General features: G+C 34.6%; 1 protein-coding gene across 2 annotated transcripts in view; it reads right to left on the bottom strand.

Moving 5' to 3' along the window:
- The window catches only part of nAChRbeta1 (nicotinic acetylcholine receptor beta1), a 48,007-nt gene extending 22,620 nt beyond the window's left edge, over positions 1–25,387 (bottom strand). The window contains exons 1-3 of one of the 2 annotated variants that reach the window (XM_067759699.1): positions 24,995–25,387; positions 23,154–23,277; positions 19,046–19,182 (exon numbers count right to left, since the gene is read on the bottom strand). In XM_067759699.1, the coding sequence (XP_067615800.1) occupies positions 19,046–19,102 (57 nt within the window). In that variant the 5' untranslated portion in view covers positions 19,103–19,182; positions 23,154–23,277; positions 24,995–25,387. The remainder of the gene's footprint in view (positions 1–19,045; positions 19,183–23,153; positions 23,278–24,994) is intronic. The other variant, XM_067759698.1, reaches the window with a different exon arrangement.
- Between the last annotated feature and the right edge of the window lie 721 nt (positions 25,388–26,108).

The following is a 26,108-nucleotide window of genomic DNA, read 5'->3' as shown; positions in this document are numbered from 1 at the left end:
CATTTTTTTTAATTTTCGATATCGAAAAAGTGGGCGTGGTCATAGTCGGATTTCCCCTATTTTTAAGACCAAGATAAAATGAGTTCAGGTAAGTACGCGAACTAAGTTTAGTAAAGATATATCGATTTTTGGTCAAGTTATCGTGTTAACGGCCGAGCAGAAGGACAGACGGTCGATTGGGTACAAAAACCGGGAGTGGCTTCAACCGATTACGCCCATTTTCACAGAAAATAGTTATCGTCACAGAAGCTATGCCCTTACCAAATTTCATAAGGATTGGTAAATTTTTGTTCGACTGATGGCATTAAAAGTATTCTAGACAAATTAAATGAAAAAGGGCAGAGCCACGCACATTTTAAAATTTTCTTTTATTTTTGTATTTTGTTGCACCATATCATTACTGGAGTTGAATGTTGACATAATTTACTTATATACTGTAAAGATATGACATTTGACTTTTAAAATATTTTTTTTTAAAAAGTGGGCGTGTTCGTTACTCGATTTTGCTAATTTTTATTTAGTATACATATAGTAACAGGGGTAACGCTTCTGCCAAATTTCATCATGATATCTTCAACGACTGCCAAATTACAGCTTGCAACACTTTTAAATTACCTTCTTTTAAAATTGGGCGGTGCCACGCCCATTGTCCAAGATTTTACCAATTTTCTATTCTGTGTCATAAAGTCAACCCACCTACCAAATTTCATCGCTTTACCCGTCCTTGGTAATGAATTACCGCAGTTTTCGTGTTTTTCGATATCGAAAAAGTGGGTGTGGTTATAGTCCGATATCGTTCATTTTAAATAGCGATCTGAGATGAGTGCCCAGGAACGAACATACCAAGTTTCATCAAGATACCTCAATATTTACTCAAGTTATCGTCTTTACGGACGGACGGACGGATGGACGGACATGGCTAAATGAATTTCTTTTTTCGGCCAGGCCATTTTGATATATAGAAGTCTATATCTATCTCGAGTAGTTTATGCCGTAACAGGGTACCGTTATGCGAACAAAATTAATATACTCTGTGAGCTCAGCTGAGTATAAAAGCTGACTAGCCGTCAAAATATGTTCAGCTTACAATATGGACACCGAAAAATATTATAATGAATGCTTCAACACACCGTAGTTTTGATATCTGCATAATATTATTATTTTTTTGTTAGGGAACCCCAATGTGTGGGTCTGGGTACAGAGTAAAAAAAATTAATATTTTTCTAAAAACTTTTTGAGTTTTTTTGCGTCATACCAAATTAGTATTTTATTTTATTAGCATGTAAATAAAAATTATTTGCAGTATCCAATGTTATTTTTCCAAGAAGCGACAAATTTATCACATACCAGTATCAATAAAAATCGCTATGTACAATCCTCCAAGTGAAGCTCATGATCAGAGCTGCTCAACTCCATATAGTCGCTGCGCTAATGAAAACAGTTATGTGTGTTTTTCAAATTTTTTTTATTGCATATTTTATCACTATATATGGGGTATTCCATCCCATTTCGACCAATTTTGAACCCGACCCCTTTAGAATTGGCTGAAAGTTTTTCTTCTTTTTCTAGCTTACGAAAGACGTTTTTCAGAAGTTTTTCAAATTTTTTCATCCAACTCAAAAAAAGTTATGAATTTAAAAAAAAACACCGTTCTTGTTTTCAAAATGCTATAACTTTTTCAAAAATTTACCGTTTGAGATCTTTTTTTTTTTTTTAATTTGTTTTTAAATGCACCTTTCGGAAAAAATTCAAAAAAATTTTCAAAGTTTTTTTTTGTAATTTTTCAGTTTTTCGAGATTTTTCGAATTTCGCCTTTTTTGTTTTTTTTTGTTTTTTTTCTGATAAAAACTTCAATCAATTCTGCAATCATCTCCACTAATCCCGGAGTGGGCCGAGAATTTTTTTTTTTTATTTAATTGGAAAAAAACTTTAAAATGTTTTTTGTATTTTTTCCGAAAAGCACATTTAAAAATATATTTAAGAAAAAAAAAAATTATCACAAACGGTCAATTTTTGAAAAAGTTTTTTTCAAAATGCTATATCTTTTTCAAAAATTGACCGGGATCATTTTTTTTTTCTCGGCCCACTCCGAGATTAGTGGGGATGATTGCAGAATTGGTTGAAAGGGCGAAATTCGAAAAATCTCGAAAAACTGAAAAATTACAAAAAAAAAACTTTAAAAATTTTTTGAATTTTTTCCGAAAAGTACATTTAAAAACAAATTTAAAAAAAAAAAAGATCCCAAACGGTCAATTTTGGAAAAAGTTATAGCATTTGGAAAACAAAAACGGTGTTTTTTTTAAATTCATAACTTTTTTTGAGTTGGATGAAAACATTTGAAAAACTTCTGAAAAACGTCTTTCGTAAGCTAGAAAAAGAAGAAAAACTTTCAGCCAATTCTAAAGGGGTCGGGTTCAAAATTGGTCGAAATGGGATGGAATTACCCCATATATATTTCTGCATATGCCGTTTTTATACTCAGTTGAGCAGAGCTCACTATAACCACGCCCACTTTTTCGATATCGAAAATTTCGAAAAAATCGGAAAAGTGCGATAATTCATTACCAAAGACGGATAAAGCGATGAAACTTGGTAGGTGAGTTGAACTTATTATGCAGAATAGGAAACTAGTAAAATTTTGGACAATGGGCGTGGCACCGCCCAGTTTTAAAAGAAGGTAATTTAGAAGTTTTGCAAGCTGTAATTTGGCAGTCGTTGAAGATATCATGATGAAATATGGAAGGAACGTTACTCCTATTACTATATGTATGCCTAATAAAAATTAGCGAAATCGGAGAACGACCACGCCCACTTTAAAAAAAATTTTTTTAGGTCAAATTTTAAAAGAAAAGTTAATATCTTTCCAGTATATAAGTAAATTATGTCAACATTCAATTCCAGTAATGGTAAGGTGCAAAAAAATACAAGAATAAAAGAAAATTTCAAAATGGGCGTGGCTCCGCACTTTTTCATTTAATTTGTCTAGGATACTTTTAATGCCATAAGTCGAACAAAAATTTACCAATCTTTGTGAAATTTGGTAGGGGCTTAGATTCTAGGACGGTGACTGTTTTCTGTGAAAAAGGGTGAAATCGGCTGAAGCCACGCCCAGTTTTTATACACAGTCGGCCGTCTGTCCTTCCGCTCGGCCGTTAACACGATAACTTGAGCGAAAATCGATATATCTTTACTAAACTCAGTTCACGTACTTATCTGAACGCACTTTGTATTGGTGTAAAAAATGACCGAAATCGCACTATGACCACGCCCACTTTTTCGATATCGAAAATTACGAAAAATTAAAAAAATGCCATAATCATATACCAAATACGAAAAAGGGATGAAATATGGTAATTGGATTAGTTTATTGAAGCAAAATATAACTTTAGAGAAAAACTTTGAAAAATGAGTGTGACACATACCATATTAAGTAGAAGAAAATGAAAAAGTTCTGCAGGGCGAAATCAAAAGCCCTTGGAATATTGGCAGGAATACTGTTCGTGGTATTACATATATAAATAAATTAGCGGTACCCGACAGATGATGTTCTGGGTCACTCTGGTCCACATTTTGTTCGATATCTCGAAAACACCTTCACATATACAACTACCACCACTCCCTTTTAAAACCCTCATTAATAACTTTCATCTGAAACCCATATCGTACAAACAAACTCTAGAGTCAGCCTTGGTCCACCTTTATGGCGATATCTCGAAAAGGGATCCACCTATAGAACCAAGGCGCACTCCCTTTTAAAATACTCACTAACACCTTTCATTTGGTACCCACTCCCTTTTAAAATACTCACTAACACCTTTCATTTGGTACCCACCGTACAAACAAATTCTAGAGTCACCCCTGATCCACCGTTATGGCGATATCTCGATAAGGCGTCCACCTATAGAACTAAGGCCCATGCCCTTTTAAAATACTTATTAACACATTTCGTTTGATACCCATATCGTACAAAGAAATTCTAGGGTCACCCCTGGTCCATGTTTATGGCGATATCCCGAAAAGGTATCCACCCATAGAACTAAGGCCCACTCCCTTTTAACATACTCATTAACACCTTTCGTTTGATAACCATATTGTACAAACGCATTCTAGAGACAACCATGGTCCACCTTTATAACCATATCCCGAAAAGGCGTCCACTTATAAAACTAGGGCCCCCTCCCTTTTAAAATTCTCATTAATATCTTTCATTTGATACCCATATCGTACAAACAAATTCTAGAGTCACCCGTCTTTATGGAAATATCTCGAAAAGGCGTCCAGCTATAGAACTAAGGCCCACTCCCTTTTAAAATGCCCATTAACACCTTTCATTTTCTCCCCATATCGTACAAACAAATTCTAGAGTTACCCCTCGTCTACCTTTATGGCGATATCGCGAAAAAGGCGTCCACCCATAGAACTAAGGCCCACTCCCTTTTAAAATACTCATTAACACCTTTCGTTTGATACCCATACTGTACAAACGCATTCTAGAGTCACCCCTGGTCCACGTTTATGGCGATATCTCGAAAAGGCGTCCACCCATAGAACTAAGGTCCACGCCCTTTTAAAATACTCATTAACAACTTTCATTTGATACCCATATCGTACAAACAAATTCTAGAGTCACCCCTGGTCCACCTTTATGGCAATATCTCGAAAAGGCGTTCACTTATAGAACTAAGGCCCACGTCCTTTTAAAATACTCATTAACACCTTTCATTTGATACCCATATCGTACAAACAAATTCTAGAGTCACCCCTGGTCCACCTTTATGGCGATATCTCGAAAAGGCGTCCACCTATAGAACTAAGGACCACGCCCTTTTAAAATACTCATTAACACCTTTCTTTCTTTCTTTTCAGTTTCTTTTAGAAAACATAATAATTGAAATTCAATTATTATAAGCCGGTGTTAAGCTCATGAATAATTAAATATAAGTATAAACTGAACACACAATTAAACATACATAAATATGTAAAACTGAGCCCGAGTTTACAAAGCTTCTCATTCGCAAAGAAGAAGAACTTTACAGAAACAAATCTACATGGCACACAAATTAATATAGAGACAAAATGTCTCAATTGTGTTGTTAGTGTAGAAATGAGAAAAACTGAATTAATCATAAAAACAAATACCAACAGGACAGCCTAGTGGTTAAAGGCAACTGCAGTTTCACCATGTGATTCACGGTTCGAAACCCGTTGAAACCTTTGATAACATTACAAATTTCCTGATGATGAATACGTTGGCGGTTTTCGAAATGGTTCCATCGCAATATGCCAGTAAATGTTTATTTCTTTTCAGTTTCTCTTAGAAAACATAATAATTGAAATTCAATTATTATAAGCCGGTGTTAAGCTCATGAATAATTAAATATAAGTATAAACTGAACACACCATTAAACAACCATACATAAATATGTAAAACTGAGCACGAGTTTACAAAGAAGAACTTTACAAAAACAAATCCACATGGCACACAAATTAATATAGAGACAAAATGTCTCAATTGTGTTGTTAGTGTAGAAATGAGAAAAACTGAATTAAGCATGAAAACAAATACCAGCAGGATAGCCTAGTGGTTAAAGGCAACTGCAGTTTCACCATGTGATTCACTGTTCGAAACCCGGTGAAACCTTTGATAACAATACAAAATTGCCTGATGATGATTACGTTGGCGGTTTTCGAAATGGTGCCATCGCAATATGCCAGTAAATGTTTCTTTCTTTTCAGTTTCTCTTAGAAAACATAATAATTGAAATTCAATTATTATAAGCCGGTGTTAAGCTCATGAATAATTAAATATAAGTATAAACTGAACACACAATTAAACATACATAAATATGTAAAACTGAGCCCGAGTTTACAAAGCTTCTAATTCGCAAAGAAGAAGAACTTTACAGAAACAAATCTACATGGCACACAAATTAATATAGAGACAAAATGTGTCAATTGTGTTGTTAGTGTAGAAATGAGAAAAACTGAATTAATCATGAAAACAAATACCAACAGGACAGCCTAGTGGTTAAAGGCAACTGCAGTTTCACCATGTGATTCACGGTTCGAAACCCGTTGAAACCTTTGATAACATTACAAATTTCCTGATGATGATTACGTTGGCGGTTTTCGAAATGGTTCCATCGCAATATGCCAGTAAATGTTTCTTTCTTTTCAGTTTCTCTTAGAAAACATAATAATTGAAATTCAATTATTATAAGCCGGTGTTAAGCTCATGAATAATTAAATATAAGTATAAACTGAACACACCATTAACCAACCATACATAAATATGTAAAACTGAGCACGAGTTTACAAAGGTTCTCATTCGCAACGAAGAAGAACTTTACAAAAACAAATCCATATGGCACACAAATTAATATAGAGACAAAATGTCTCAATTGTGTTGTTAGTGTAGAAATGAGAAAAACTGAATTAAGCATGAAAACAAATACCAGCAGGATAGCCTAGTGGTTAAAGGCAACTGCAGTTTCACCATGTGACTCACTGTTCGAAACCCGGTGAAACCTTTGATAACATTACAAATTTCCTGATGATGATTACGTTGGCGGTTGTCGAAATGGTTCCATCGCAATATGCCAGTAAATGTTTCTTTCTTTTCAGTTTCTCTTAGAAAACATAATAATTGAAATTCAATTATTATAAGCCGGTGTTAAGCTCATGAATAATTAAATATAAGTATAAACTGAACACACAATTAAACATACATAAATATGTAAAACTGAGCCCGAGTTTACAAAGCTTCTCATTCGCAAAGAAGAAGAACTTTACAGAAACAAATCTACATGGCACACAAATTAATATAGAGACAAAATGTCTCAATTGTGTTGTTAGTGTAGAAATGAGAAAAACTGAATTAATCATAAAAACAAATACCAACAGGACAGCCTAGTGGTTAAAGGCAACTGCAGTTTCACCATATGATTCACGGTTCGAAACCCGTTGAAACCTTTGATAACATTACAAATTTCCTGATGATGATTACGTTGGCGGTTTTCGAAATGTTTCCATCGCAATATGCCCGTAAATGTTTCTTTCTTTTCAGTTTCTCTTAGAAAACATAATAATTGAAATTCAATTATTATAAGCCGGTGTTAAGCTCATGAATAATTAAATATAAGTATAAACTGAACACACCATTAAACAACCATACATAAATATGTAAAACTGAGCACGAGTTTACAAAGAAGAACTTTACAAAAACAAATCCACATGGCACACAAATTAATATAGAGACAAAATGTCTCAATTGTGTTGTTAGTGTAGAAATGTGAAAAACTGAATTAAGCATGAAAACAAATACCAGCAGGATAGCCTAGTGGTTAAAGGCAACTGCAGTTTCACCATGTGATTCACTGTTCGAAACCCGGTGAAACCTTTGATAACAATACAAAATTGCCTGATGATGATTACGTTGGCGGTTTTCGAAATGGTGCCATCGCAATATGCCAGTAAATGTTTCTTTCTTTTCAGTTTCTCTTAGAAAACATAATAATTAAAATTCAATTATTATAAGCCGGTGTTAAGCTCATGAATAATTAAATATAAGTATAAACTTAACACACCATTAAACAAACGTGCATAAATATGTAAAACTGAGCCCGAGTTTACAAAGCTTCTCATTCGTAACGAAGAAGAACTTTACAAAAACAAATCTACATGGCACACAAATTAATATAGAGACAAAATGTCTCAATTGTGTTGTAAGTGTAAAAATGAGAAAAACTGAATTAAGCATGAAAACAAATACCAGCAGAATAGCCTAGTGGTTAAAGGCAACTGCAGTTTCACCATGTAATTCACGGTTCGAAACCCGGTGAAACCTTTGATAACATTACAAAATTGCCTGATGATGATTACGTTGGTAGTTTTCGAAATGGTTCCATCGCAATATGCCAGTAAATGTTTCTTTCTTTTCAGTTTCTCTTAGAAAACATAATAATTGAAATTCAATTATTATAAAACGGTATTAAGCTCATGAATAATTAAAGATTAACACCTTTCATTTGATACCCATATCGTACAAACAAATTCTAGAGTCAGCCCTGGTCTACCTTTATGGCAGTATCCTTAAATGGCGTCCACCTATAGAACTATGGCCCACTCCAACTTAAAATACTCTTTAATACCTTCCATTTGAAACACATGTCATACAAACGCATTCCAGGGTTACCCTAGGTTCATTTTCCTACATAGTGATTTTCCCTTACTTTGTCTCCGTAGCTCTCAACTGAGTATGTAATGTTCGGTTACACCCGAACTTAGCCTTCCTTACTTATTTATATCTCTTTTGGTTTAGAAGTGATCGAAAACAGCTATGTGCTCGCAGTACTATAAATACTCTGGAAAACGGTTATGTACTTACTAGCTTATAATTTTTTTTTAATCGCTAGCGAAAGTGCTTTGATTTCAATGTAAAAATAATTACAAACCATCTCGCTTCCCAAGGCAGCCGGTTCTATAAACCGGAGCGACTCGGGATTTTTCCCGACCAAGTGCCGTCATTTCAGTGTAACCCCATTTAACTTGTTGCGTCCCTCCTACAAATGTTCATCCTCCCAGCAGATCCTTGCAGCGGGACTGCGCCATATTCTCCTGTTCCGGGAGGGTATCGAATTCAATCCGGGACCTGTACCTGACCCCGGTCTAAAGAGATGCTTTTGTTGCATCTGCCGGAAAAGTATCTTTATAGGACAGTCACACTCTTGTCAGTGTGTCACGTGCAAGGGATGATTGAATCGGACAGGATGTCCTGAGCTAGACACCAAAACACGACTTCCTCGTATATTTTATAAATCTTTTGTGGCTGCTTGATGTTCTCGCCCAAGGGCGTCCCGTAGTCTGCGCCTTAGCGCCCTCACTACCTTCTATCAGCCCCATTGCTCAGCAAGACGCAACAAGTGCCCGCTGCTTCTCGCGCCCTACGGAGCCACCAACTCATACGGCCATTCCTACTCATAAGTACAATCTCCGTAGTAGAGTCGGCAGCAATGCCAAGCATCAGCCCCCACCCCGTTTGCTTCTCACCCTCTGCTCGATATTAGCATTCGAGTAGGTCAGGAAAACAGACTCTTAGTCCCTACCACCATTTGCCAGCACAGAATATATATATTTGCGACATCTGATCAATGCGCCTCCAGCCTTGGACGGTGCCACATTCCTAGATGTCGTGGTCTCAGCGACAGCAACCCCCGAAGGGTTTCATAGCGCCATGCTGTCAGGCCGTAAACCCAACTACACCGGGTACCCAAATGCTTACCCAGGAACATCCAGTGCCAGGGCCACAACAGAAATTTCGTCTTGGCCTCCCTAAACTCAGGCGTAGTCGTATATCGCTTACCCGTTACTCTTCAGAATTCTGCAGTTAAACTGTAATGGGTTAACTGGGAAGATCACGGAGATAGTTGATTTAATGAAACGGTATAACATCCGCATTACAGCGATCCAAGGGACCAAACACACAGCAAGATCTGCTCTGCAGACCTGCTCTGGACATATAGTCCACAGAAAAGATCGCGAGAGCGGAAATGCAGGCGGTCTCGCCACCACTCAGTGCAATATAATCTATTTGATCCCGACATCGGCATCACGCTACCGACTGCCTTACACCCTAAAATCTTGGGCGTGACGTTCGATGAGGCTCTAGATTTTGGAGAGCGTGCAACCGCAATTGTATCGAAAATCCAGAGCCGTAATAAAATCCTCAAATCTCTTGCCGGCAGCACTTGGGGTAAAGAGAAACAAACGCTCATTACTACTTACAAAGTATTTGGCCGGCCGATTGCATGCTACGCGTCCCCGATGTGGTCGCCAAGCCTAAAGGTTATACTCACTGGAAGAAAATACAGGCCTGCAAAAATTCTTCCCTCAGAACCGCTACGGGCTGTCTTCTTATGTCCCCCGCACACCATGTACACAATGAGGCGAGAGTACTCCCTATTAAGGAGAGGAATGAAATGCTAAACAAACAGTTTCTGTTGAATACCCAGAAACCTGGGCACCCCAACAAACATCTGGTTGATGAAGCTACACCTTCCAGTGGCTTAAGGAGTCATCTCCGTAAGCATTATGAGGAAATACGGCAAAAATTTCATACATTTCCCTACCGCCAGAAGCAAATTTGAATCGTGTTTGAAAGCAGCTATGCGCTATAAAACGGCGCAAATATTTATCACGTCGTAATGGGTTAAAAAATATGATATTTTCCTCCACACATCAGTAACATACTTTCCATAGAATATTACAAAAATACGACATTTGCAAAATTTTGCAAATGGACACCAGAAATAAGTTTTTTTCATCTCCTGAAAAGTTACTGAAAAACGCATAACTGTTTTTGTGAGCGCAGCGACGATATACACTTGTACCACTTTTGTTTTTGTTTTGCCTTGAATCATAGGCACAGATTCAAGTTTACACTTTGAATATAAAAAAATTTTCATAGTACTCCCATATGCCCTCACATATAATTTCAAATCATATGAAAATGCTTGAATTTCTTACGAATGTGCCAAAAAAAGCACTCCCGTATGAAGCTCAGGCACTTGGGTATGATAAAAAAAGTTTACACTAATAAATTGACAACTAAAAATTATTCAAAAACATTATAGCACTGAAAAAAATGTGTAATCAAAATTAATTCATAAATTAAAAATTAAAATAGATAGTTGACCGCGGAGCTGGAATATATGGGCCTTATAACCAAAGAATGTAAGTAAAACTGTATGAAAACAAGAGGAGCCTATTCTAACTTCATATGATATTAGTTTAATTACTCTCAAGGGAAGTCAGTAACAGTGATACAACATTCTGGTTCAGAACTAGACCTAGAGTGCCAAATAAGTATTAGTTCGTTAATAGCTAGATATTCAGTTATAAAATCGAAAAAAAAACAAGTAAGGAAGGCTAAGTTCGGGTGTAACCGAACATTACATACTCAGTTGAGAGCTATAGAGACAAAATAAGGAAAATCACCATGTAGGAAAATGAACCTAGGGTAACCCTGGAATGTGGTTGTATGACATGTGTATCAAATGGAAGATATTAAAGAGTATTTTAAGAGAGAGTAGGCCATAGTTCTATGGATGGACGCCATTTAGGGATATCGCCATAAAGGTGGACCAGGGCTGAATCTAGAATTGGTTTGTACGATATGGGTATCAAATGAAAGGTGTTATTGAGCATTTTAAGAGGGAGCGGGCCTTAGGTCTATCGGTGGACGCCTTTTCGACATATCGCCATTAAGGTGGGCCAGGGGTGACTCTGGAATGTGTTTGTACGATATGGGTATCAAATGAAAGGTGGTAATAAGTATTTTAAAAGGGAATGGGCTTTAGTTCTATAGGTGAACGCCATTTCGAGAAATCGCCATAAAGGTGGACCAGGGGTGACTCTAGAATATGTTTGTACGATATGGATATCAAATGAAAGGTGTTAATGAGTATTTTCAAAGGGAGTGATCCTTAGTTCCATAAGTGGACGCCGTTTCGAGATATCGCCATAAAGGTGGACCAGGGGTGACTCTAGAATGTGTTTGTACGATATGGGAATCAAATGAAAGGTGTTACTGAGATTTTAAGAGGGAGTGGGCATTAGGTCTATAGGTGGACGCCTTTTCGAGATGTCGCCATTAGGGTGGGCCAGGGGTGACTCTAGAATGTTTGTACGATATGGGTATCAAACGAAAGGTGTTACTGAGCATTTTAAAAGGGAGTGGGCATTAGGTCTATAGGTGAACGCCTTTTCGAAATATCGCCATTAGGGTGGGCCAGGGGTGACTCTAGAATGTGTTTGTACGATATGGGTATCAAATGAAAGGTGGTAATGAGTATTTTAAAAGGGAGTAATCCTTAGTTCTATAGGTGGAAGCCTTTTCGAGATATCGCCATAAAGGTGGACCAAGGGTGACTCTAGAATGTTTGTATCAAACGAAAGGTGTTACTTTTTCATTTTCTTCTACTTAATATGGTAGGTGTCACACCCATTTTACAAAGTTTTTTCCAAAGTTATATTTTGCGTCAATAAACCAATCCAATTACCATGTTTCATCCCTTTTTTCGTATTTGGTATAGAATTATGGCTTTTTTTTCATTTTTCGTAATTTTCGATATCGATAAAGTGGGCGTGGTTATTGTCGGATTTCGGCCATTTTTAATACCAAGATAAAGTGGCCTAAGTTTAATAAAGATATATCGGTTTTTGCTCAAGTTATTGTGTTAACGGCCGAGCGAAAGGCCAGACGGTGGACTGTGTATAAAAACTGGGCGTGGCTTCCACCGATTTCGCCCATTTTCACAGAAACAGTTACCGTCATAGAATCTATGCCACTGCCAAATTTAAGAAGGATTGGTAAATTTTTGTTCGACTTATGGCATTAAAAGTATTCTAGACAAACTAAATGAAAATGGGCGGAGCCACGCCCATTTTGAAATTTTCTTTTATTTTTGTATTTTGTTGCATCATATCATTACTGGAGTTGAATTTTGACCTAATTTACTTATATACAGTAAAGATATTAAATTTTTTGTTAAAATTTAAAATTTAAAAAATTTTTTTTTTAAAAAGTGGGCGTGTTCTTCATCCAATTTTGCTAATTTTTATTTGGCACATATATAGTTATAGTAGTAACGTTCCTGCAACATTTCATCATGATATCTTCAACGACTGCCAAATTACAGCTTGCAAAACTTTTAAATTACCTTCTTGTAAAAGTGGGCGGTGCCACGCCCATTGTCCCAAATCTTACTAATTTTCTATTCTGCGTCATAACGTCAACCCATCTACCAAGTTTCATCGCTTTATCCGACTTTGGCAATGAATTATCGCATTTTTTCGGTTTTTCGAAATTTTCGATATCAAAAAAATGGGCGTGGTTATAGTCCGATATCGTTCATTTTAAATAGTGATCTGAGATGAGTGCCCAGGAATCTACATACCGAATTTCATCAAGATACCTCAAAATTTACTCAAGTTATCGTGTTAACGGACAGACGGACGGACGGACGGACATGGCTCAATCAAATTTTTTTTCGATACTGATGATTTTGATATATGGAAGTCTATATCTATCTTGATTCGTTTATACCTGTAAAACCAACCGTTATCCAATCAAAGTTAATATACTCTGTGAGCTCTGCTCAACTGAGTATAAAAACTGCTACCAGCTTTAACGAACTGCGGCTACACATGAGTATGCTTCTTTCTCAACACTAATCCACCAGTACGTAACTATCGAAAAATGACCAAAAAGAAATTTGTATATACATAGTTAGGAACTAGTGAAAATTAAAGCAGCGGGGACAATTTCCACAGCCTAAGCCATCGCCATGTTAAATTCGCCAGTCGAAAACATGTAAAAAGATAGATGGCGAACTACACTAGTTTACAGCCAAAATGCACCAGAGACGCCATTATGAAATTCCTATGTAAAATCACCCCCTTATTCCGAAAATCAAGGTTATTTTTAATTCTATGGTAACGTTTTTGAGATATTTACGAATAACGGTTTTTTCCAAAAAAAAAAAAAAAAATTGGGTCCACTTTATCATATTTATCTCTAGAACGAATTGAGCAATTCCAAAATGGTTTGAAGCTTTGAAAAGGTGATAAAATTTTCTATAAACTACGCATACAATACTTTTCGCTAGGCCCTACAGATTCAAAGATAACGAACAATCATTACGGATTTTTTAAATTTTTTTTGTCCAAATATAAAAAAAATTGTATTTTGCGAAGAAGGATCTCGAAAACTTTTTATTTCTTTGCACATTTTTTTTCTCTCTAAGCTCTGTTTTATTACAAAAAAATAAGCTTTCATTCAACAAAATCGATGGACTAATACAAAAGTTATAAGCGTTCAAGTAAATATATCCATTTAATACTTAAGTACCCTACTGGTACATATGTGTTAGTATTCGTATATCAGTTAGTTAGCAGGTAGATTTTCGAAGGGTTATTACATACAAAAAACTGTTAGTGTCGTTTTCTCAAACCCAGATACATTTCAAGCAAGCGCATATTTTCAAGGCAGGTAGTGTTTTCTTTGTAGTTAGGCTTGAATTTTTACTTGATCTAAGTATAAATAATAGTACATGCGCCTTGTTTCTTCATAATATCTGCAAGGCTCGCCGGATACTCTTCAGTTTATAATTGCAGTTTATAAACCATCATTTACTTAAAAATATAATATGAATAAAAGGGCGTGAGAGTTTGAGTGCACAAATGATCCAGATATATTCTGTTTCATCTGCGGTCAATTTATCGTTAAAAGGATGCGACGTGTGTTTTCAAATCCTTTGAAAGTTACATACTATAAGTATTTTGAAATTGAACAATGAAAAACCATGGACACCGAATACTGTGTGCATCACATGTCGAGTCGAATTGATTTTTTCGGAAACCGGAACAAAAAGGTGCGTTGTAAAAATTAGGAATTTGCTCCCTTTAATGCATAGCTGACTAATTTCTGAAACTATCTATTTAGGCGACATATGAAATTTATTACACCAATGAAGTGGAGGGAACCAACTTGCCATTCAGCGGACTGCTATATTTGTACTACAAAAGTTCGAAAGTCAAGAAAAGTAAACTATGCGAGCGTACCTACAGTGTCATTACCAGAACTAAATTCAACGGAAGCTACATTGCCAGAATCAAATTTAACTTTAGTTCCGGCTTCAGTTTCATTGTCAACAGCAGTATCTGATTACGCTGCATCATGTTATACTGGATTTCAAACGGAAAACGAAAAAAACTCTTTGTCACAAGCACAACTCAATTATTGGATAAGGGATTTGGAATTGTTAAAGGAAAATGCCGAACTACACGCCTCTCTATGCAACAATTTAAATTTGATTCATCCGATGTTAAGGTAACATATTATAGAACTCGTCACGAACAATTTTCCAAGTACTATACGAAGGAGGACAGTGTTTGTTACTGCAAAGACACTGCTGGTCTATTCAAATAGTTTGGTGAACCATATGATTCAAAAGAGTGGCGATTGTTCATAGACGGCAATAAATTAAGGTTAAAGGCCGTATTATTGTATATTGGCAACCAAAAGCAAAAATTGCTCAAATTAATCAAATACGAAGAACATGATTGGAAAATATGTGCCGATCTTAAAGTCGTTGATGCGGAATGCTATATGTCTACAAAGTGGATACAAAAAATATTTTTGCTTTCTATGCAAATGGGATAGCCGAGCTCGTCAAGACCACTACATCATTAAGGATTGGCCAGAACGAATCGAGTTTCAAGTTGGGGTGGATAACATAAAATACTCCCCACTTATAAAGAAGCAAAAAAATAATTCTACCTCCGCTCCATATCAAGCTCGGCCTTATCAGAAACTTTGTCAAGGCTTTGGACAAAGAAGGCGAAGCTTTTCAACATTTGAGGACAATCTTTCCAGAGATTTCAGAAGCAAAAATAAAGGAAGTTATTTTTGTGGGACCGCAAATAAGGAAAATTATGACCAATAACCATTTCAAAAAACTGTTGTCACCAGTGGGGGCAGTAGCGTGGGATTCTTTTGAAAAGGTCGTTACTTCTTTTTTAGGCAAACACTAAAGTCTTAACTACGAGATGATAGTGAACGACTTGATCAAAAACTATGCTGAAATGGGTAAATAAACATATTTCAGACCATTTTCTCAGTTAACTTTAAAACGTATCTGCCCGATAAACAAAAAATTGTATGAAATTTTTAAATTTACATGAGAATATACAGCCCTAAATCTGAATCCATCATCCAGTTCCGAACAAACAAGAACGAGAAAAATGTAAACAAAAAATTTGTTCTGAATTGAAAGATAAATACAGCATAAGAAAATTATATACTTATGTATTTATCTAATATACTTTTTTATTTTCTTTCAGGAGTAAATATGTTTTTAAAAATTCATTTTCTACACTCCCATTTAAATTTTTTCCCGCAAAATCTTGGCGACGAAAGTGACGAGCATGGCGAAAGGTTTCACCAGCAAATGAAAATGATTGAAAGTCGGTATCAAGGATTCTGGGATGTCGCTATGATGGGTGACTACTGTTGGTTTCTCATAAGAGAAACCGATCCTAATCTAAAAAAGCGTCAAAACAAGACACATAACTTTTTCAATTATAAAGTGAGATCATAGAGTTTTATCGTATTTAATAAATACGAAAATAACGTTCTTTATTTTTTAACAACTCCTTAATAATTAAAATTTATTTAGAGAGAAAATATTTTTTTCATTTTGATATTTTACAAAAAGATATATTAAAAAAATGTTTGATAAAGTTAAAATAAACAATTCGTTTTTTAACAAGTGCATGTCCTACAGAGTTAAGACAGAATCATATGAACATATGCTATTATTTGTAGGGTACTTAAGTTTTACTATATGGATATATTTATTTGAATGCTTATAACTTTTGTATTAGTTCATCGATTTTGTTGAATGAAAGCTTATTTTTTTTTTTGTAATAAATCCGAGCTTAGAGAGAAAAGAAAATCTGAAAACAAAAATAAAAAGTTTTCGAGATCCTTCCTCGCAAATTACAAATTTTTTTATATATTTCTACAAAAAAATTGAAAAAATCCTTAATGATTGTTCGTTACCCTTAAATCTGCAGGGCCTAGCAAAAAGTATTGTATGCACAGTTTATAGCAAATTTTATTACCTTTTAAAAGCTTCAAACCGTTTGGAATTGCTCAATTCGTTCTTGAGATATATATGATTAAGTGGACGCAATTTTTTTTTTTGGAAAAAACCGTTATTCGTAAATATTTCAAAAACTTTACCATAGAATTAAAAATAACCTTGATTTTCGTAATCAGGCTGTGATTTTACATAGGAATTTCATATTGGCGTCTCTGGTGCAGAAAAAAATTGGAATTTGTGATCCAGTGCTATTAGTGGTTCAGAATGCAGCAAAAATTAACTTATTATGAGCCAGAAATTCTCATTACGGGGTAGGTTCGCTGACTTTTTATTTCAATTCGGTATATTATTTTTCTTTGTTATGAGACATTTTTTGACTGGAGCTGGGGGGAACCGTAAAATAACCATCCCTATCATATACTTGTTTAACATTTTATTAAATTGAAATGGTATTTCAGCACCACAGTAATCTCTGTTGCTAATATATGTATGTATGTAAATTTGAACACAAATTTAAAACAAACTGACCGGAGCCCTCTAATTAACCATTTCAAAAGTTTTCAAATTCAATTTCCAATGCAACATTCGCGGAAATCTCTACATTCATTATACACAGCGTGCTTTGCACACAGAGTATATTAACGTTGATTGGATAACGGTTGGTTGTACAGGTATAAAGGAATCGAGATAGATATAGACTTCCATATATCAAAATCATCAGTATCGAAAAAAAAATTTGATTGAGCCATGTCCGTCCGTCCGTCCGTCGGTCCGTCTGTCCGTTAACACGATAACTTGAGTAAATGTTGAGATATCTTCACCAGATTTGGTACACGCGCTTATCTGGACCCAGAAAAGAGTGATATTGAAAATGAGCGAAATCGGATAATAACCACGCCCACTCTTTACATATATAACATTTTGGAAAACACAAAAAACCTGATTTTTAAGTAAATAATACACCAAGAACGTTGAAACTTGACGTGTGGACTAATATTGAGACTGTTGATAAAAATTTGAAAAAAATTTTAAAATGGGCGTGGCACCGCCCACTTGTGATAAAATCAATTTTACAAATATTATCATAATAATATCATAAATAAAAAACCGTTAAACCTATCGTAACAAAATTCGGCAGAGAAGTTGCCTTTACTATATGGAATGCTTTGAAGAAAAATTAACGAAATCGGTTAAGGATCACGCCCACTTCTATATAAAAGGTTTTTAAAAGGGTCGTGCACGAATAAAATAAGATATATCTTTGCAAAAAAGAGCTTTATATCAACGGTATTGCATTTCACAGGTGGATTTATAACAATAAATAGGAAAAACTTCAAATTTAAAAAAGTGGGCGTGGCACCGCCCCTTTTATGACTAAGCAATTTTATATGTTTCGGGAGTCATAACTCGAAGAAACATTTACATATCGTAACAAAATTAGGTGCACATATTTTCCTTATAGAAGGAAATATTTCTAGTAAAAATGGACGGGATCGGTTAAAGACCACATCAACTTATATATAAAACAAGTTTAAAAGGGTCGTAGGCTATAATTATAAGCTATAACTTAGCAAAAAAGAGTTTTGAATCAATGATATTTCACTTATCAAGTTTTACTGTAAGAGGGAAATAGGGAGACATTTTTCTTTTAAACGGGCGGTGCCACGTGTTATGTAGAAAAGTAATTTATCTGAAATAAAATGTACAATTGAAGCTCACGCTGAGTATATAATGTTCGGTTACACCCGAACTTAGACACCTTTACTTATTTTTAGTATGATTCCGATGATATATGTATATACGTGGAATATGTTCCCACAAAACTTGAGGTTAGAGGTCAATGTAATTTTTCGCTACTTTCAAAATTAAATTTATTGGCTCCTGTATGTTGATGATATAACTACCGACCTCAAACAATTAACATTTTTTAAATATATTTTTCAAATATAAAAAAAGTTTCAGTGCACTTACAATTTTGTACATGTATTGTGATCCGCACTTCCATATAAAAAATTTTGAGCAGCACTGCTCATGATACTGAAATATTGTAATGGAGAAGAAAAAACTTAACTTTACAATTACTTATAGATTTTTTTTTAAAAAAGTTCACGATCTACGCGTGAAAAAGTGTGAAAAAACCTCTCAAAATACTTTTTATCAACTTTTTTCGTCATAAAATTCGCCAGGTCCCAGAATAACATCTGTGGAACAGAAACGTTAAAGGTTTGATTTATTTGGCCATAGACATAAGTACACAGTAGTCTAAGTTTCAAATACATATGAGTTTTTTCCGACTGTGTAAAGATTTTGGTTATCTGTTGTGATTTGTGGAGTAGAGGTTTCATGTAGTTTGTATGGATGTAGTAATGCACACTTACGACATTGATTAGCTGTACGAACGCCAAACCAAATCTTACTCCAACTTTTTGTGTCATATTCTGAACGGGTCGTATAAGTTTGTTATACCCACGAAAAAGATCACGTACCAAGCGTTCTTCATCTTCGGATGCACTTACTAAGAGATACGAGCAAATAATATTTTTTTTTTATAAAACGTATGATGCAAAGTAAAAGAATATGTAGTCTCGTTAAATGTTAAATGCACAACGCCACAGATAGACAGACAAATATGTATGAATATGATTTGTTATGTATGTATGTAGATATAATGTGTGGTAGATATACAGAGAGATATACGTATGGGGTGATAGAGGATGGATAATAATTTTTGTTTTGAGATTTTTTGGTGCAGTAGGGGTTATGCTTAATAATTAGAAACTAAAATTTTAGCTTTGAATTTAGATTTATGAGCGGCAGTATGTAATGTGTTATAAAGGACAAAAGGACATTAACTAAATTTGTTGACATAGTTAAATAAAATCCCAAATTCATAATTGTCTAAAAAAGATTTTCTTGACATTATAACTAAACTATACTACTAAGGCCCGTGTTGTTATATTATTCATATAACATCGCTGACACTTCGTGATCGTCGTTTTTGCTCGCGTCATAGAAGTACAGGTCCATACCATAAAAATCACACATACTTTTGATACGGTACTTTGAAGTACGATGACAGCTTGGTCATAGCAACTAGCGCTGCGCCGGGGGTTTTACTGCATAATTTGATTCCGTTTACCATTGATAATCCGGTTAAATATTATTCTCAAACTGGCCTTATGTTACTATACGTTTCAGAACTACTTACTATCATCCAAAAAGGGACCGGCGAATTTGCACCTGGGCAACAGCAAATAGCTGGCGTGACCCTTAGGACTAGGCGGCTCATAGATAAAGCATCCAAAGACCGGGTTAAAATCAAATCCTGCGGCGTTCTTCTACCACCGCATGACCCATACCAAGCGCTCACTATCCAGGTCTGTTCGGTCGATCGCTGCTTCAAAGAGCTAGACGATTTTTAATGCTGCACGGTACTTTGGGATAGCTCTCTTACTCCATCTTATCCGTACCCTTCTCTAATTTTCTTCTCTGATTGGATTCACCCTACGTTCCATCACGGAGCCCCTTGAATTTCGGGTAATTTTTCCGAGTCCGACGTATCGCTTGTATCCCTTTTTTTCTCTCACTATTCTCACTCTCACCTCCTTTTTATCAACACAAGATATTGGGGGAAGGTTGCATTAATATTCAGCCGGGTGAACCCTCTGATTGCAAATCAGCAAACAGACACAGTTCCTGGTCATAAAAATCCCATCGCCCCCTATGAGACAGAACGAGGGCACAACAGCATACAAGCAACTTCTTTGCGCGCTGTCAAAGGCTTATTTGAAGTCGACAAAAAGATGATGACCTTCAATTGCGTTGAAATACAGCTGAATATACCCTCTGGCACTAAATTGACTTAGAATTGATAATTAGGAAGCTATTGAAAAACTTGGGGCCTGTTGTTTAGGAAATTTTTGATTGGCTGAATTTTTTTTCCCAAATTATGTATTGTGTTACGAAGGACGATGTAAAAACGAAAAACTTATACAAAGATATTTTCGATGTTATTTTCAATTGAATTCAAAAATTTGTTGCTATCTTGGACCTTAAAGTTAAGTTATAAGTTTAACCTAATCATTTTAAAATAATCACATTTCACTGACAACCAAAGTTAGGCACACAAATCAAGCTTATAAAGAAATGAATCCATGGAAATGAAGAGAGGGTTACAACTTCACATTTATCCATTTTTAAAAAGAACGTACATGCGAGCCACATATTTTTATAAAAACATTTCACAAATTTATAGTACATAGTACTTAATACTAGGAAATGTTGTGGTACAGGAATCGATTTTTAAAAAGTGAGATTTATACAAAGATCCTCTTAAATAGCCATAGTGACAAATGTATTAGTTTTATATGAAAATACTTTGCGTTGGACTACATATTGCGGTGCGTTCTGAAAAATACACAGTATCGAATACTCAAAGTTTATTTCTTCTAAATCGGAGGGTAAAATTCACACATAAGAAGAGAAACTTGGTAACGTTGAAAAAGCTCATACCTTTTATAAGGGTTGTATCTCACCGAGCTCATTAATAAATTCGATTTTTGGGACTTTTGCGAAGCATCTAAATCCGCAAACTATACTAATTTTCATAGTATAGAAACAAATTAAATTTAATTGGTAGACTAAATAAATTTTCATAATGGAATATTCGTATGCTTGTAAAATACAAAAAAAAAAAATAGTGCTTGGTTTTCACTATGTTAAATTTGACCACAAACTTGGCATTATAAATGAAAACGGCCTGTCATATAAAGTGAAAATTGAATTGATTAATAAGTAAGTAATAATAAGTAAATTTGATTTTCAGGTTTTATTTGCTAAAAGATTGGCTATTTATTTTCCATTGCAAACAGGCGTCACATCAACAAATAATGCCAAGGCGTGTGAAACAACGGGAAACAATTAAATTGGTTGTGTAATAAATGAACCCAAAATTTTAGCCTTTCGCCTAGAGGCAGTTCTTGATGTTAGTCACCTAATGAAAACCATGCATAAATATAATTTCGGGGTACCATAAAAATCTAACAAAGTACAGCTATTTTTTAGAATGAAATCTTAGTTCCGCGAAAAATGCAAAAATTGTAGACGCACCAACGCCAACGTCAAAAGGAATCATCCATCCTCATAAAATATATGTAGATATAAAAAGCCATAAACGGCACGTCTGCAAAATTAAAATTAATAACTATACGAGTCGGACCCGTGCGCATCTTGCGTAACCAATTTAAAAGTATCTTATCAAATATCAACAAAAATCACCTGTCTCTCAATCAATTCAAACTTACAGCTTGCGCTGCCATCTAGCGTATGGTAGCAACTGCCAGTAATGCAGTGCAAATATTCAAAATAGTGCCATAGTACAAATAGATTTCTTTGTGTACTCACAGTCGTTTATTTTTAACAAATTATTTTAATAAAATATAGCTCAACAAAAGCTCTACGACCAAAATTGCCCAAAGCTCGCTAATAGCCCGAATCTCCTCCATCTTTACAACCAAAACTTTATTTGTAGATTTGGTTTCCAAATAAGAGCGAAACAGCGACCCGTACATAGAAATAGCAATTAGAAATAATATATATGATGATATGCAATTGATTTGAGGATTAATAGCCAATATTTCCAACTTTGTTTGTGTTTTATAGGCCTATTGCTTTGCACGAGCACGGAACGAGGCTGAGCAAAACTTTTTGTCATTATTAAGGCCCCAACACATTCGATTATTGCGTCGTTTTGGCGCTTACGATGCATCAGTAGCTGACTTTGAACACACACGTAGGGTGAACATGCGTTCCGGAAATCCGGAACATATCCCGGATTTTACTAAATTCGAAGTAAGACGAGAAAAAACCGAAAATGTATTGACATCCACAACGTGTAAAAAAAACGGAAAATAATGAAACCGGTTGTGAAATAAATAGCGCGGGTTTTGACCTACTGCTTTATCGGCTTCGAGTTATTAATACGACAAAATGGAAACGCCTTTGGTCTCAACTAACCAGCTGGTCAGCTTGAGGCAGTTTTTGACAGCATCCGTTTTGACCTAGTCAAAACCAAGCATTAATCATGACCTCTCCTGAGCAAATGACTGCACTAAAAAAATTGTACATTTATTTGTGTCAGTATGTATATACTAAGTAGTTTTCCTTTTTTGATTAAACGCAAATACCACAACATTTGCTAATAGCATTATTTGTCTGTTTAATTAAGTATGATTATAAACCAATTACTATGCTATTTCTATTTATTAATTTTGAACATAAATTTGCATGCACGATATGTTTATATTTTTTTGCAATGAAACACATATTTATATACAAGTAGATAAATATTAAAATAAAGTTATTTTCTTCAGATTTCAAAGATTCAAAGAGGGAGATAAAAATAAGTTGTGATGTATGATGAAAACTAAAGTGAAGGATATCGAAAGATAGTTTGGAAACAGGAAGTGTATAAGCAAATAGAAATACACGTATAAATTTTTGTTGGTTAGGATGGATTTTACCAACGATTTTGATGTTAGTCGTTGTTTTCGCCGTGAAACATCGCAACTAAATACGCCTCTTGAAGAGTTTTATAAGGGTGTGTACAGAACTGAGAGAGAGAGAGAGAGAAATAGTCAGAATAGAGGAAAGGAAAAAGTATGGATGTATGTTGATTTAATGGTTAGCCGAGTGGATTAATTTGAGGAAATATTGGTTGTTGTTTGATTTTTTGTTGCAAAGCTACGGAAGTCAAAGTTAGGTGAATCCAATGCTGGATTAATTTGTTTTTTTGTTTGAATGTGCTGCATGTAGATTGGCGTTGATGTTTTATATTTGCATTATAATGTTTTGAATATTTCCAATCAATAGAGTTTAGTTTGTTGTGTGATTTGATGGGTGCTTGCACTCAGCATTAACCCTTCACGCTCTCTTAAGCCTATTTGATATTTTTTTATTGGTTCTGAAAATGCTCGATTTCAGAAGGAGTATGAATTAAGATTCGGCAGTTGATACAGAAATCTTTTGTATTTCAATAATTGCAATGCATTTCATATATATATAAAGATTTTTTTTCTTCAGCAGTTTGCCACTGACGAAATAAAGATTAAGTACTGTAACAAAATTATTTATTGGCAGCGTGCGGGTGGCTGTAGAGGGAGATAAACAGATACTTTAAAGTTAGATGCACACAAATATGTATGTAATTTTATATGTAAGTATGTAATATGTATCTTGACGTGGATGGCGTTGTTTCGAACGGATGTATTAACATTTTAATGTTGCTTTTATCCTTGTTTTTTGTTGTTTGTGGTTTGCTTAAAATTACGCTTCTTTACTTCCCAATGAAAATAAAAAATTATGATACGCACCCATATTTAAGTATGTAATTATTTTAGAGATCTGAGTAGCGCTTATGTATGTATGTATAAATATGAATGATATGCACATATGCACATACAAGTATGAATATGTACATATGTATATAAATATATATGATAATACTTACACTAATTGTAAGTAATGATAACATGGCTTATAAAAACTTGGACATATAAGATGCACTTACTTTAAGCGTTATAAAAACAAAATTTGTATAAATTTTGCAATAAATTATAATTTTACTGTCTCTTTAAAATTTGCACTACTAAAATGTCTAATAAGATGTAAATAATTTTTTTTTATTGTAGTTTAACGTACTGGATTTTTATTTCTTTAACTTTGTTGTTTTTTTTTTACCTTCTTTCTATGTATGCAGTTATGTACATTTACTTATATATGTACATACACATGTATGTAGAACCAAAAAAAAAACTATGCATACGAAATCATGATATACACTGATTAAACACAATTGGTGATGAATGAAATGGCAGCAAAGGAACATGACCTATTCTTGCATTCCTATGACATGTCCGCACTACTTTTTTTAAATTTTATTTTGTTGACCTTCAGCTGCTCTAGAGGGGTATTAGGCTTATACTTGGAAATTTTTGAGGGAAATATAGTTTTGGCAAATTTTTAAAATTCTCTCCATCCTTTGCTCGTTAAAATTTTAAAAATTTGTCAAAACTTTTGTTCGCATATAATTAGAAAAAAATCAAATCATTCGCACCATACTTGTTACATAAAGCTATAATAAAATATTTATTTGTTTTAAATAGGCACTTTACTAGTGGGTATCACATATGTATGTATGTATATGTATATTTTTGTTGTAAAATTCTTATGCAATAATGCCATACAGTTTTTATTCCATACTATTCATTTATATACATTTATACTTTGTAAGTATGTACAAGTATTTGTATGTACTTTTGCAAACTTACCTCCTCGAGAATTTCCAAAAAACAAGAGTAGCAGTATGGTCAATCCTAGGGATTTGCCTAGCCAATAAGTCGATTGTTTGAACTCCATTATTTTTAAAAAGTTAATTATTTTATGCTTCTGGTACTTTCCTGCGAACTTTTCAGGAATACATCGAAGTTAATTGATTTAAACTCCACCTGGTTACGCCCTTGGAAAAGAAAACAAGTTAAGCTCCAATACTGATATTTTTTCAATAAATTTTAACCTCATTTTTCAATATTAGTTTTCACAATTTTAATTTGACCTTAACTTAGTTAAATTTTTTTTACACATTTTTCCTTGCAAAAATTAAGATGAAACAATTTTTCTACAGCAAATAGGTGCAAGTCCGCTGATAAAGAATGCTGGATAAAATCAATTTAGAAAATTCTTCTTTATAACAAATTTTTCGTGCGCACGCGCTCATGTGAGTTATTGACTCTCGCTAGGCTGTGAGCTATCGCTCTCAGGCATGCGCTGTATGCGCTTCTCCCATTTACAAAACATTTTGTTTTGTTTACATTCAATTGTTTGTTATGTTTTCCCTAGGAAACTTGAAAATGTATGAATCAGCTGATTGAAACTGTTTACAAACAGCTACTTGTTTGTAGGGTAAACACCACTAAGTTCGCCGTATTATGGGCAATGCGACGTGATTAATAGCCAAAACTGTATATAAGAAATCGGTAAAAAGAAATATGTATGTATGACATTTGAAACAGATACATATGTTGATAGTAATTTTCGAAGTTCATAAATGTAATTAGCATTTTTATACTAATACATACTCGTTTATGCGCGTTTCTGAAAAATAAACAAGTAAAGACGGGACTGTCTTCGGCTGTGCCGAAGAGCTCATACCTTTCATGAATGGGGCTGAACAATAATCTTATCCCGTTCGTCATCTAAATAATCGGATGTATAAGATAAGAAATATATAGTGAACAGATGTACATACCTAAACGATTTTTAAGATAAATATAAAATAAAAAATAGGTAGGTACTTTGTGTGAGGATGCAAAGTTTCAGGTTTTTTGTGGTCTGCGTGTAAAAACTATGGCTACGAATTAGAGATATACGCCGCCGATAAACGCC

Source organism: Eurosta solidaginis, chromosome 1, assembly GCF_040869045.1.
Source record: "Eurosta solidaginis isolate ZX-2024a chromosome 1, ASM4086904v1, whole genome shotgun sequence".
Classification (NCBI taxonomy): domain Eukaryota; kingdom Metazoa; phylum Arthropoda; class Insecta; order Diptera; family Tephritidae; genus Eurosta; species Eurosta solidaginis.
Note: the sequence above shows the minus strand (reverse complement) of the source record. Positions and strands in the feature narration are given on the sequence as shown.